This window comes from Chionomys nivalis, chromosome 18, assembly GCF_950005125.1.
Source record: "Chionomys nivalis chromosome 18, mChiNiv1.1, whole genome shotgun sequence".
Classification (NCBI taxonomy): Eukaryota; Metazoa; Chordata; class Mammalia; order Rodentia; family Cricetidae; genus Chionomys; species Chionomys nivalis.
In genome coordinates, this window is record NC_080103.1 from 11,590,106 (window position 1) to 11,605,301 (window position 15,196).

The 15,196-nt window shown below is 44.7% G+C and overlaps 1 protein-coding gene across 1 annotated transcript; it reads right to left on the minus strand.

Moving 5' to 3' along the window:
* Positions 1-10,471: 10,471 nt before the first annotated feature.
* Positions 10,472-11,794, minus strand: Gja8 (gap junction protein alpha 8). The gene has a single exon (XM_057794166.1). It carries the CDS (start codon positions 11,792-11,794, stop codon positions 10,472-10,474), a length of 1,323 nt encoding a protein of 440 aa, XP_057650149.1.
* Between the last annotated feature and the right edge of the window lie 3,402 nt (positions 11,795-15,196).

The window sequence follows — 15,196 nt, forward strand, 5'->3', positions numbered from 1 at the left end:
ATCAAGCAGTCAGGCACTTCTGCCTTCTCATGTTTGTCCTTCTCCCTTCCGCCCTCCATTCACAGTCCTTCAGTTTATGTTCTCGTAATCTAGGACTCCAGATCTTTAAGAAGTATATTACGAATTATTAATGTATAAGTTGTAGCTTGTAGCTGTACTCACAATTACATTTAATTCACCATATGCTTAAATGTATTTAGTAATTATCATTTACTTCTCCACTTTGCCTCTGTGGCTTTTTTAACATTTCTTTTATCTTTGACCTGAATGAATCATGAAATAGTTTATTCTTTGAAGATGTTTTGTAGTTATTTTGTGTTCTGTACAGCTTAGAGCATATTTTGTTACTTATTTATTTTTTAAATTCATTTGCTCACTCACTTTGTGTGTGCACAGATGTGTGCGAGTGTCATGGCGTGCCCGTGGCGGCCAGGGGACGGCCTGCAGGAGTCAGTTGTGTCCTTCCACCGTGTGGGGCTGGGGATCGAACTTAGATCATCAGACTTGGTGGCAGATGCCTTTACCCGCTGAGCCATCTCGCTGGCCAGAGAGTACCTTTTAGTTGCACTGACTCCTGGGGAAATTTGATCTGTTCAGAGTTCCTGGATTCTATTTTCATTCTCAGTGTCTTATAGACGTCCCATTATTTCTTAAAAATTTAATATGATCATGAAGAAGTATGATGTCAGCAAATGTTTCCCCCTTTCCTGGTAACCTAATCTCTTTATTTCTAGTTTATTCTCCCCCTGGCATTTGGAGCAGTCTGAGGGGAATCACCAATAGAATATGGTGGAAGATATATGACTTCCAAGGTTAGGTCACCAAAGATGTCGAACATCTCTCCTTGATCTTTTGGGTCCCTTGCTCCAGGGTAACCAGACACCAGGTCATTAGGACACTCAAGCAGCCTTGTGGGGAGGCCTGAGTGGACGAGGACCAATTTGGTAGCATCAACTTCCTTCTCAGGTAGCCACTTGAGTGAGTGGATTCCACCATGGTAGTCAAGTCTTTGAGAATAGCCGTGCCCCACTAATACTGGATTGTAGCCTCAAGGGACATCTCCAGGCTGCTCCAGGCCCAACCTACAGAAAGACTGAGAGACAATATGTTCTTCTTGTTTGAAGTCACTTTGTTTTGGAGCGATTATTACACAGTAATTATATAACTAATATATGTCCCCACAAGTAACATTTTTACTGTATATTTGTGTGGAGTTATCTGGGAGTCTATTATATAGCCTTGACTTTTGTTTCTTTGCTACTCACTAAAGTAAACATACAGATTTTGAATTTTTGTTACAGACCTACTTAACCTCAATGAATCAGTTTTTGTAAACAGATCATGATAGTTACTGTAATGTAAATCTTGATATCTCAGTGTCTTTATACAAGAAAGGTTTATTTTTTTGTTATTTATTTATTTATTATGTATACAATATTTTGTCTGTGTGTATGCCTGAAGGCCAGAAGAGGGCATCAGACCTCATTACAGATGGTTGTGAACCACCATGTGGTTGCTGGGAATTGAACTCAGGACTTTGGAAGAGCAGGCAATGCTCTTAACCACTGAGCCATCTCTCCAGCCCAAAGTTTAGTTTTTTATGCAGGCAGTGTCCAGAAGTTCAGATAATAAGGACTGGTTGTATGGAGAGCCCTCTGCTCTCTGGTCGTCCAAAGGTGACATCCAGAGTTAATTCCATTTACATTCCTAAGTTTACGTTCATATAATCTAGGAGTTAAACCTTTAAAATATACTAAGAATTATATAAGTTGGAGCTTGTAACTATACTCACAACAATTACATTTAATTTCCCATATGCTTAAATGTATTTAGTAATTATCAAAAATTCAGCAAAGGACTTGCTCCACAGCCCCAGGACACTCCTAGGTGAAATGAGGGAGGATATTATCCAGCCAGAGCAGAAGGACTCTCCCAGTCAGCTGAGATTTGCTCAGTATGCTTCCTCTCCTACTCCAGCAGCCCTCAGGGAGAAACGAAAGGTGCACCTGGTTAGCCATGCAGAGAAGCAAAAGGATAACATGTGTGAAAGCATCCCTAACATGATGGCTTCATGCGGTTGCCAAGGTTTCTCTGATGAGGTCCAGGAATGTATATGTAAACTTTTTTTCTTTATTTATGAAAACCTCCTTTTCTTTATTTATGACAATGGAAACTTGTTTGCTTTTGAGCCTGGAAACCTGGGACTATTAGGTGTAGCACAGTTAATAAAAAACCCAGAGACAGAAATTGAGGTTCAACCTGAAGGCCAGAAAAACGAAACAGCCAGCCACTGGCTCTTGCCTCTACCTCAATCTGAAATGGGGATCCTGCCTCCAATCTCACAATCAAACTGTATATGAGAACTGTCTCTTCCCGTCTTAGATTTCTCTCTAGGGCTGGGATTAAAGGTGTACACCACTACTGCCCAGTTTCTATAGCAAACCAGTGTGGCTACTGGGATTAAAGGTGTGTGTCACCACTGCCTGGTCTGTAAGACTGACCAGTGGGGCTGTTTTACTCTCTGATCTTCAGGCAAACTTTATTTGTTAAAATACAAATAAAACATCACTACAGTTACTGAATCACTTTTTCAGACACAGCCTAAGTTAGAGCCAGCCTGCATTGTTGCTATGAAGGGATTGGCCAGTTGCATTCCTGCCCTGAGGGGTCCCAGTAATTAATTTATTTATTCATCAAATGTAACTATGTTCCAAGTACTCAATATGCAGTGTTAAGTAGGATAAAAGCTCTGTCGTAGTGAATTAAAACATTAAAAAATTACATGTAATTTTTAGTGTTCTGTGTGTGTGTGTGTGTGTATGTGCATACATATATAGGCACACATACACCATTCCATGTTATTAGAAGTCAGAAGACAACTTGTTCTTCCACCATGTCCGTCCTGGCGATCAAAATCAGGTCCCTATGCTTGGTGGCAAGTGCCTTTATCTCCTGAGCCATCTCTCCAGCCCCAACAGGACAATTTGGTAAGTGAGGATGGCAATAGAAGGGCTCATGGGCATCAAGGGTCTGCAAGGGAAGTAGCAACTAACTTTTTCTTAGAGTATGTGAGATTTAGTAAACAAAGAGACGTGGATCTGAAACAATATAGCGCCTATTGGTTTCTGTGTGCCAGAACTATCTTTACTGGATACTAGATCTTAGTTCCATCAGACTAAGGCGAATACATGAAGAGAGAGGTGGGGGATGAGGCTTCAAGGTGGTTCAACCATGTGGGATTGCTGCAGTAAGCAATGTAAGTGACTTGGCCCATGTTAAGTTTAAAAAGGCAGGGAAAGGGGGAAGAAACTCTGAGCAGCTTAGCTAATTGAAGGAAAGCTAAAAACCACAGTCTGAGGAACCAGGTATTTCCTGGAAATCTGGATGGTCTAGAGCTTGTGCCACTATAAATGAATTCCAACCAATTTTTAGTTTCTGTTATCCCACAAGTGACATTCTAGGGACTGTGTCTGATTGACCTAGTCAATCCCCAAAACTGATTTCCACCCAGGAAATCAACTAAGAATCCATCTAGAGGGGCTGAGAGATAGCTCAACACTTAACAGCACTGGTGGCTCTTCCAGAGAACCTGGGTTCGATTCTCAGCACGCATATGGCAGCTCACAAGCCCAGGGCATCTGATGCCCTCGTCTGTCCTCCTCAGGCACTGTATACACATAGTTCACAGACATCTCTGCAGAAAAACACCCATACACACACACTAAAGGGACAGGGGAATCTATCAAGTCTGTATCCAACTGCAGAAGGGTGTTTCTTGTGGATAAATTGGGCTGATATAGAAGAAGAGAATACCAACAGGTAAAAAGAGTTATTCTCTAAGTGGGTGGGCACAAGCTACAAATGGCTTTGCTAATCATAGGAAGTGAAAAATTACTAAAGAGTTTTGACAAGAGAGGAGACATGATAAATCCCAGGCAGAAGCTTCTGACTAATTTAATCTGGTTATCGGTTTGTTTTCATACTCAATGAATCATTTTATTTCTCTTTTAAATGCTCAAGGGAAAGAAAGAGAACACATGCTCTCCTTTTGCTTTTCTGCATGGCTAAGCAGGGGTGCCTTTTGTTTCTCCCTGAGGGCTGCTGGAGTAGGAGAGGAAGCATACTGAGCAAATCTCAGCTGACTGGGAGAGCCTTTCTGCTCTGCCTGGATCATATCCTCCCTAGTTTGACCTAGGAGAATCCTGGCACCGTGGGGCAAGTTGTTTGCTGAATTTTCAGGAACTTTGTAAGCCAGCTCTTCGGTTCATTCAGTCGTAACAGCTAGATTGTATTAACCTAAAAATGGAACAAAGATAACATCTACTCAAAGCCTCCTATCTATTTTGCAATCGTTTTTATTCCATGAGTCAGCTTCATGTCACGTCAACAAAATGCTGGACACGGGCTATGAGTAAAAGAAAGTTGTGCTATTTAGCTCACAGTTTGGGAGGTTCAACGGCACAGCACGTGCATCAGCTCAAATCTGTGGTAGAAGGCAGATGGTAAAAGCGTATGTTGTGTGAGCAGCCATATTTCAAGCCAGAAAGCAGAGATATCTAGAAGGGGCCAGGATTGCTCCTTTTGTAACCACTCTCTTTTGAAGAGCTATCAGGAAGTCACGTTAGAACTATGAAGATGTCAGATGGGAACTACCATGGGGTCATGTGAGAAGGACTTCATACCACCGATGACCTAAGGACCTCCTAATAGGCCTGACTTCTTAAATGTTCCACCAGCTGCTTGGGGACCAAGCCTCCTATCTTATGGACTGTTGAAGACATTCAAACCATAGCACTGAGGTTATTTTTCATAGTTGTGGAATATTGCATATGCATTGTATGATAGGGGAACTTCAGAAGGCGCTACTGGACCTCTTATTGCTCTGCCAGGGATAGCGTACTGGTAACTCAAGATTGACAATGGTGGGTGAATTTACACAAGTCAGGTAAGGAAAACCCACAAGCTAGGGCTTCTTTACCCCGGAGAAAGCTATTAATTGTTTACTAGCGTACCCCGCTCCCTTCCTTTCCCGGATCCCAACTCCAAGAATAACAATTAGAAACTGAGGCAGCCTTGATTGATGGGCCAAGAAAGAAAACAAAGGTGGTTAAAAGTCCAGCTAGTTTATTTGTTTTGTTAACAATCTAACGTGCAGTTATTAGTTCTGACACAAGAGTGAGGAGGGTTGGAGAGTACAGGACCAGCATCTCCATGTTGCCACTCATGAGCTGTTTCCCAGTGGCCCTAAGTCTCAGTGCATCTCGACTTATTCTTTACTTGTGCTTCCCAGATGGACAAGAAAGCACACAGAGACAGCGATGGCGCTATTTCCTTTCTCTCCAGACAAACTTCTGAATTCTCCTAGAATTTATTTTCTGCTCTGGAAATCTTCTGAAGACAGTGAGGCTGGAAACTCTGGTTTATCTCACGTCCACACGGTGGCCACTACAGGCAGTGTCAAGTGCAGTGGAGACCGAGCTGTCTTCCAGATCGCTTCTCTCTCCTTACTTAACTGCTGGATCTAGAGTTACCTTTCCTTTATCCCCTCCCTTCCCCAAAGACATATTTGGTTACACTACAATAATTTCTAGAAAGGGAAACTTTAAACGTAGTTTCTAGGCACACACTACATCTTATAGAACATATTTACGCTCAGAGAAGTTCTTCATCCAACCTGTCCTTACGCTTTTTACCTAGGCTGCGCTAACTTTGGCTGGGCAATTGTCTGCACATGACATGCACAAAGGGCTAGTTTGGAGCCAGGGTAAGACAGGAGGAGGATGGAACGGGAGGTGCTGCTGGGGTCCACACATGCCCACTGCCCCTCAGGAACTGAAGAGGAAGAGTTGTCTTTACTAGACTTGTCCCACACCTTCCATGTGGCTTCAGCCGAGCGGTTCCTGTTTGCTCCTCTTTCCTTTTGTGGGTCAGACTTGGGGGTTGACACTCCTTCCTCCTCTGTACATGAGCTCTGGTAGATGAACACCTTGGCATTGCTTGCAGCAACAGATTCTCGTGTGATTAAGGATGTTGTTTGTCTGCAACGTGATTCTTAGGACTTCAGGACCATCCCCTCATTTTACTCATTGTCCCACTTTTTATAAAACGGTCTCTTGGTTTACTGAGCTGTGCCTTCTTCGGGAGTGACGAGTGTCATTGCTTCAGGTTGTACTAAAAATATGATCGTACAGTTTGGATAAGGCCTTCTTTCTCTTCTTCTTATTTCTACGTTAGTAAGTTTTTGAGAAGAAGAATTAGACCTTGAGAAGGAGGAGGCTTCTACTCCTATCACCTTAGAGAAAGCTGTCATAGAGAGCAAGGGGATAGGATGACAACTTGTCATCCCCAGAGTTGAGCAGAGGTGGCCACCAGATCTCACAAAGTGCCAGTGACTTTTGTGGGTCTCCAAACCAGATTGATCTTCAGGAATATTTGTTCAATACTGTGTCGGATGCATCACCTGAACAGCAAGAGCCAAAGTCATGGAAACCAAATAGATCTTTTTATGAAGCGCTGGATGCTAGGGATTTCCCAGACAAGCATGCAGCTCTAACTGAACGTTGAGCGGCTCTAGCCTTCCTGGCGCAGACCCTCTCCTAGTGGGGATGTAAGGACCACTATCCAGTCATTAGCCCTTTTCCCCTGAAAGGAGCCACACTTCCGTTGTCTTCTAGTCAAGGCATCTTTCATTGGCGGGACCATGTGCTCTAGGGGTTTGTTTAATGAACCGGAAGTAAAGCTGGACCTAATAGAACCCCAAAGCATCGTAATCCTAATCAGTCATGAGTCTTTTCCCCCAAACAGAGAGCATGGATGTACCACAAAGAGCACAGACCATCCAAATGGGACCTGACAGGAACTATGTGGCGGCCGAAGAGGAACCTTATTCCAATCATTTAAATAGTTGCCCATCTGTCTGTGGTCATTATATGGAATCAAAATGTTGTTGAGTCTCCTCTGAGGAAACTAGCTTCTAGAATGTCTACCTTGATTAACTCTCACCACGGAGCTGAGGGGACAGATGGAAGCCACCCACCTGTTCTCCACCCTGTCTTACTGCTGTTGGAGGAACAGCTCCGGAAGCGAGGTTCCAGAAAGCAGGCTCCAGGCGAGGTGGCCAACTCATCAGTTCTTATGATACCCCGAAGGGAGGCAGGCAGCGAGTGCCATTGCTTGTTTGTAGACAGAAAACTGAGGTATAGAGAGGATAAGGCACAATGATGACTCCACCACTAACTGGCAGAAACAGGAAGAAAATCCTGATCGCTGGGCGCCTGTGTCTGTTTCTTTCAGCATAGACTCCGTTTTGTCAGGAAGGCCAAAAGAGAAGCAGCAGCTTATATGGGGGCCCCAACAGGTGTGGGCAGTGAAGTAAGACACTACTTCATCCGCTGACATCCAGCCAAGACAAGGAGGCCAGCAACCTTTCCTCACAGCTCCGCAACTGAGCAGTACTGACAATGTAGCCTTAAAACAGGATTTAGTTTTCATTTCCTTTTTTTTTTTTTTTTTTAAATTCGGTCTTAATTGAGGTACTGGGGATTGAACTCAGAGCCTTACTCTCACCAGACAAGCACTCTACCGCTGAACCACATGCCTCTTGTGTCAGGTCCTAGTTGAGATGCCCCCCCCCCGATTTTGGTCAGAAAGAAGGTTCTTTTTAAACCGTAAGCACAACTGTAGGGGTGATAGGGCAGCTATTAGAGTCAAGAACACCCTGGGCTCTTGGGCTTGGGATTTTTGCTACTGTTCTCATTGCATACGACAAGGTCCGTGCCGGGCTGTTATGACCTGGCAGGGATAAGATTCCAGCAGTAGCTGGAAAGTCGCATGTTGGGAAGGTAAACAGGGCCTTCTGTTCAACTGTTCCTTGCTCGATACAGTCTTCCGTTGAAATTTTGTTACTTTGGTTTTCTAGATAGATATATAGTTAGCCTTTCTCTTTTAAATGCAGATTTCTTAGGCATAATTATATATATATATATATGAAAACAAACCATTCATGAGTTTATTTTCGGAATTGCTTTGGCTTAGAATGTGGCACCAGGCAATTAGAGCATTAACTTCCATAAGGAGGGATAGTTTTTGGAGGCTTATCCAGAACAAATATGTTAAAATGAGGGTGGTATCCAGAGGGCCGCAAAAGGATTTTACACTTTGAGATGGTGTTGCCAGGGAGTAGGAGTGGTTGAAGGGCAGTTTTTCTGGGCACCTTGGTCCAAGTCTCTGCCCTACTAACTTAGCTCCTCCACTTCCTACCCATCTCTGGCACCCAGTTCCCGAGGCATGGTGTTCGGCATATTCGGCCTCTTGACATTATGATTCTGTTGTCTACAAAGTTCACAGTGGGGAATCATGGATTTGAAGCACAAAGAAATTGCAAGAATCTTACACTGTTCTACATAAGTGTGGTGCACAGCTTCGAGTCAACTCGATACAGGCTAGAGCCATCTGAGAGGTGGGGACCTTAGTTAAGAAAATATCTCCAAAAGATTGGTCCGCAGGCAAGCCTGTAGGGCATTTTTTCAATTAGCGGTTGACGAGAGAGGGGACCGCCCATATTGTAGGTGCTGCCCTTTCCTGGGCGGGTGGTCCTGCGTTCTATAATAAAGCGGCTGAGCAAACCGCGAGAAGCAAGCCCCTTTATGGCTTCGGTATCACTTCCTGGAGGTTTCTGCCCCGTCTGAGTTCCTATCCTGACTTCTTTCAATGAAGGAAGACAAAGTGGAAATATAAGCCAGAGGAGCCCTTTCCTCCCCATCGTGCTTGTGGCCATGGTGTTTCGTCACAGCAATAGTAGTAGCCCACACTATGACAGCACATTTGTGATGCTGTGTTGGGCCGCATTCGTGGTTGTCCTGGATGGGATGTGAAGCCCAGTAACACGAATTCCTGCCTTCTCTTTAAAAGAATCAGATAGGTAGATACTAAGGTCACATTACTTGATTTTATCTGTATTATCTGTCTGTCTATCTATCAGTCATCTATCTATCTATCTATCTATCTATCTATCTATCTATCTATCTATCTATCATCTATCTATCTATCTATCTATCTATCATCTGTTCTGGAAATCAATCGAGAAAAATTGTTCCCTGTGTGAAACATGCATATGTACTTTATATTCTCCCCTGATTGGACTCAGTGTTTGAGGTGGGTTGGCTGAGACCTATGAGGTTCCCCTTTAGTCTCTGCGTCCCAGGGGATACAGTGTGACTGGCTACTGACTGCGCATCCAGTTGGTGGCACTAGAGTAAGCCGCTTTCCTCCCCTGTCATTCCCCGCTGGTAGTCAAAGCTTGAGAGCTGCCTCCCTCAGGCCAGGCCTGTGGGCAGACGTCCTCTAGCTTGGAACTCTTTCTGCTCCCAGCCCTGGTAAAAGGAAATGCAGATTTTAGGCCGAATACTGATGTTAGAAGAGGAGAATTTTTTAAAAAGGATTTTTGTTTCTCCAGGGAAGAAAACTGCAATTGGGCTTGAAAGCCTAAAGCCTTTTCATTTTCCGGGGAGAGGTTTGCTAGCCTGCGTGCTCTCTTACTGTGCCCAGGGCATAATTCCTGCCAATCAAAGGCTCCACTGCTTTCAACCGGGGGGCACAGTGACCCAAAAGAACGGTCAGCAAGAACTCTGGGCATTTCCTGGACTGACAACTTAAAACATTTCAAACTGATAAAATGAAGTTGGGAAACCACAAAAAGAGACCAAGACCACAAAAAAGTGAGGCAAATTCCTTAGCAAATGTGGGCTCATTAATGTAAACTAGTGTTGCAAATTGATACCCCGTAGGTTAAATCTGGACATATTGCGTTTGCTCCACGTATTGTATTTAAAATTAACTTGCTAAAATTTCAATTCTATTTTGAATTTCTCTCTCTCTCTCTCTCTAAAAGATGTCCAGGTATCAAGGAAACTATTTCCTGGAAGCAGCCAGCTATTGCCCCAGCCTTCACAGCCCTACCTCTCTCTATCATATTCTATCATATCCTATTAGAGCAGGGCCACGTTAGCTATTAAATCATCTGCCTGGATCCTGCAGGCTTTTGAGTTTGAGATCACTCATGTAAGATCAGGGGCTTCTGCTAGGGAAATGCTGGGTTCGGGGTCTGACTGATTCAGCGAGCTTGAGACAAGCCTAATAAAAGGTTAGGAGGTAACCACAAATCTGACCTGATGGTTTCCCATGGGGGAATGAGGAGGAGAGTAAGCCCCCCCCCCCATAGTGGTTGGGATAGAAGACAGGGCAGGTGTGTGAAACCAGGAACTTGACTAGGACAGGGGTTTACCTTGGTAGCCCGTACAAAGGGGAAGGGCTGTCTTCCAGTTGTACAGCTTGCTCTGTTCTAAGACAGCATCTATCCAACTAGGGGTGGGGGTGGCCCCAAGGACACCGAAGGCTCCAAGTGTGTTGGCACCAGCTGATTTTATCTTGGTCTGTATTAGCAGAAGGTGGGATGTCTCTCTTCTGCACCACTTCATATCGTGAGATCGTCTGACCTGGCCCTGCTGCTGGCTTTGCTCAGCCTGCTCAGGGGCCTGTTGTCATCGGTCGTCAGCTCCGGACAGAGCACAGGGGCCTTCTCAGCAGACAGACCTTGCTTGGTTACCTTTTCAACTTGCAGGTCTTCTTTCTCCCCGTCCTTCCCTACTCCGGGGGTCTCTGCTTTCTCCCCATCTGGCACCGCGACCCTCTCCTGCCCTTCTGCGGTCACCTTCTCTGCTTCCTGCTTCTTCTCTCCCACTTCTGGTTCCACCGCCTCCTCTACAGGCTGCTCTTCCCCCTCGACTTCCGGGGCCCCCACCTGAGCATAAGAAGGCAGGGTTTCTTGGTAACCCCGTGACATATCTGACAGGGGTCCCGTGACGATCTTCTCCTCAAACTGACCGAAAGGCTTAGCTGAAAGTGGACTGGTCTCCACCATTCCAACCTCAGTCAGAGGGAAATAGTGGGACACGATCTTCTCTTCCTCTAGGAGCTGGTAGCCCTTGGCTTTCTGGATAGAGGAAACCGCGATGGAGTGGAGGGACTTCTCGGGGATCTCCCCCAGTGGCTGCTCCACAGGCCTCTTGAAGGCAGACCGGATTCCCTTCATGCCCAGGTGGCTCATCTCCATGACGTTGAGGAAGAGGGACACAAAAGCGACGGACAGCATGAACAGGATGAAGATGGTTTTCTCAGTAGGCCGGGACACAAAGCAGTCCACCACATTGGGGCAGGGCCACCGGCTGCAGCGATAGAGCGGCAGGATGCGGAAACCATACAGGAAGTAGTGGCCCACGATGAAGCCCACCTCAAAGAGGGTCTTGAAGATGATGTGGCAGACATAGGTCCTTAGCAGTGTGCCCTCCAGCCGGAACTTCTTGGTGCCCTTGCTACTGCTGCTGCTCTTCCTGATGCTGGCCTGGTCTGGGGCGATTGGTACTCTTTCACCCCCGTTGCTGCGGGACTGCTGACACAGCTCCTCAGCTTCGCGGTCCTTTCGCTTCTCCTCCATGCGGACGTGATGTACCGCGTGCCCCACGTACATCAGCGATGGGGTGGAGACGAAGATGATCTGCAGGACCCAGAGGCGGATGTGAGAGATGGGAAAAGCCTCATCGTAGCAGACATTCTCGCAACCTGGCTGCTGGGTGTTGCACACGAAATCAGACTGCTCATCACCCCACACAAACTCGGCTGCCGTGCCCAGGATGAGGATGCGGAAGATGAAAAGGACTGTGAGCCAAACTCTGCCAATGACGGTTGAGTGCTCGTTTACTTCCTCCAAGATGTTCCCCAGGAAACTCCAGTCACCCATTGCTCACCACCTGGGAAGCAGAAGACAAAACCTAAGTGGCCGCAGTGCAACTCTGAGATGACTTCTTCCCCAGCTCTTGGAGTGCCCATCTTTCTAAGCTGATGGACCAGTCATGGGGATGAACAGTCTCCATGGAGTGCATTGTTTGTGTGGACTAGTGCTAAGGGACGAAGGGGACCATGAAGGGGGTTTAACACTAATCTATAAAATAGTGTTACTAATAATATCTATTCTCATTCACCTCACAAATTGCTTGAAAGGGTCCTTGAATAAGTATCTGTATTACTCCTTGAATTTATTGTGATTTACTATGGACCAGAAGTAGAAAGCTATGGGGTACATGAATTTAAATCAAGGCCACACGGTGATGAAAGATTCATGAATCGTAATACTGAAAACAAACCTATACTGTGGGTTCCTGGGCTCCTGACAACGTTGTTATGAGAATGAAATTGTAAGTTACATATTCCAAATCAGACCATATGTAATATTCCGTGTACTATACATGATCACATACATAAAATTAAATGGGAGAGAATGAACATTTAATGAGCAATTTTAATGGACAGACCTTTGATATTGTCTTGATTCTTTCATCTTAATCCTGTTAGACTTTAAGCTCTCGGGTGGTAGGGACATGCCTGTTGTATTTTCTGCTGTGTAGCCAATGCCTGCACATAGCCCAACACATAGGACTTTATATGAGTTTTTAAAAAACCAGTCTGCTTTCAACATATGAGATAACAGGGGCTTTAGAGGCTAAGCAGATGGTCTTAGGCCAGACAGTGAAACACTGGCAGTTTTGTACCTGATCCCAAAGGTTTGATTCTCAAACAGTTAAGAAATAAGACCTGCGATGTGGGCTACATGTTTCTCTGACATCTATAGTCTTAATTTATGCTTTCTTTACTTGAGGTTGAGAGCTGGAAACCCCTCTTAATAGTTTTACAAATTGAGGGCAGTATATTTTGATTATTACCCCTTTAAATCCCAAGTGCAGAGAGGGTGCTCTCGGAGGGAGTTGTGTTACCCAAGTCCACGAGGACTGTTCAGTGTTTCACAGAACGACTAGGCATCAGGGTTAGTTACAGGTGGTGGTTTAAATATAAAAGTTTGATCTGTAGGGGGAAAATACCATTAAACACAATGATATATAATGTCTCTAGCATAGCAGGGGCTGGCAGGGAGAGGGACCGAATTGACCAGGAGGGTGAGTACAAATGGTGCCACTCATTAAAGACTACGGTAAAAACAAATAAAGCCTCCCCCATCACTTCAGGTCAGTTGTCCCTCCATGCTGAACATCTCTGAAGCTGTGGAACTCACTCATGCCTGCCCTAAGAACAAGACAATAGCTCCTGTTGGAGGAGCCTCCTCTGGGTTTCTTCTGGCCACCATCCAGAAACAAATGAGAAACAATCACAGTTGGGTGATCCATCTAAACATCAAGCCCACACACGAGACAGATCCAGGGAGGTTGGTTTCTTGTTAAATGGTTCTATTTTCTCCTGTAAGACTTATTATTTCTGTGTGCTTAATCTTACTCCCTTAGAATAGACCATTCTTGAATCACTTTCGGCTTTATCTTCCATGACCAGTCACAGCACAGAGCAAAGCACTTCAGAGTGTAGGGCTTCTCTAGATGCCAGAGGAGGGGACAGAGGGTGGTGGATTTAAGATCTGAAAGTCTCAGCTCCCATAAAGACAATTCTCACCCAAATTCAGGCCTCCAGTCTTCTAACATAGCAGTAATGAGAGCAAGAACTCATGGTAAATAAAAATGAAGGTTATAAAATTTAGAATAGACAAGAGGATTTTCAAGGAAATGCAAACACCAGGAAAAAAAAGAACAAAGTAAAATGATCCAAACTACCTATCTTGAACCAAAAACAAACCAGCCTTCCCATCAGCTGGGGCGGATGGTGCTTGTTCTATGAAACATTGAGATATAAATGGGTAGACAGTGACCCTTAACACACTGTGTCGTGATACACGGTCATGGCCCAAGACCTTCCTGACGATGATATCAATGACTTCTAAAAGTCAAAACAAAGTGTGTCCTTCGTAACCCATCCTGCCTTGTTAGAATTGCTCTGAACTTTTAAATTTTTTTCCTTATGTCTACTCAAGAGTTTTGTGCCAAGTTTCAGGCAACTGTAACTTAGGATAAAATCACCCCACTAGCATGGTGGTGAAGCAGTTCCCTTCTGCTGTTCAGGAGAGAGGATTTAGAGATGCTGAGGGAAGTGTTTGGGGAATTGCAATATGTTTTAGATTGTGTATGTGTGTGTGTGTGTGTCTGTGTGTATGTATGTGTGTGTCTGTGTATGTAATACAGAACCTACTTTTGGGAGTCAGTTCTTTTCTACCACGTGGGTTTCTGGGATCACACTTAAGTTGTCAGGCTTGACGGCAGGAGCCTTTACCTTTTACCCACTGAACTCTCCCTTACTGGTGCCTTTCTCCTCTTAAATTTAAATAAATTATTTGAAAAAAGTATTTTTTATTTAATGTGTACGATGTTTTTTCTGCGTGTATGTCTATACCTCAATGTGTGCCTGGTGCCTGCGAAGTCAGAAGAGGTCATCAGACCTCCTGGGACTGGAACTACACATGATTGTGAGCTCCCAAATGTGTCCTCTGGAAGGGCAGCAAATGAAAATAACCACGGAGGCATCTCTCTAGCCACGCCCCCCTTTAAATTGTTATTTTTAAATTGTTGTCTCTTTTTTTCCCTCCACGGATAAAGATTGGACTAAGCATGCCAGGCAGGCGCTGTATGACTGAGTTACACCTCAGCCCTGGTCTTAACTCACATGTGCAGTGAACATTCAAAGCAGTAAAGCCACAGTAGCATGCTGAGGCATGGAGAAAGTGGGAGCCACAGCCACTCACTTTTGCCATCCTCTCTGTTGTATTTTGTTGTGAAAATGGAATGTGCCAATCTAGTACAGATGCAAATTAAATGGTTGCTCTTTTTCAAGCCTCAACCCCAGGACCTCCATTTATTCCTGGCGACTTCCCACTCAAGAACTGTGGGTGGAGGTGATAACTGAAACCACAGTTTATGTCGGAGAGCTCACCTCTGCCTAACAGCGATGCACACTGATGTGTCCCGTCAGTCACCACGACAAGTTATGAGCTAAGCAAGTGGCTGTCATATTGAGATTTCCGATTACTAAACACAACAAGCACAATAAAAGAGCACACAGCTGCCAGGTCCTTATTTTAAAAATAAGAAATGTTCTAGATCACTAAGCACTGTCTATAGTCTGATTCCACCCTCGCTTGATTAAATGTGGGCTTTAGGACCCCAAAACTTAAAGAGGACACAATTTCAGAATAAAAGCCAACTCTTTAAATTGGACACCTTTAACTTGGCGAGACATCCACCTCTTTGTT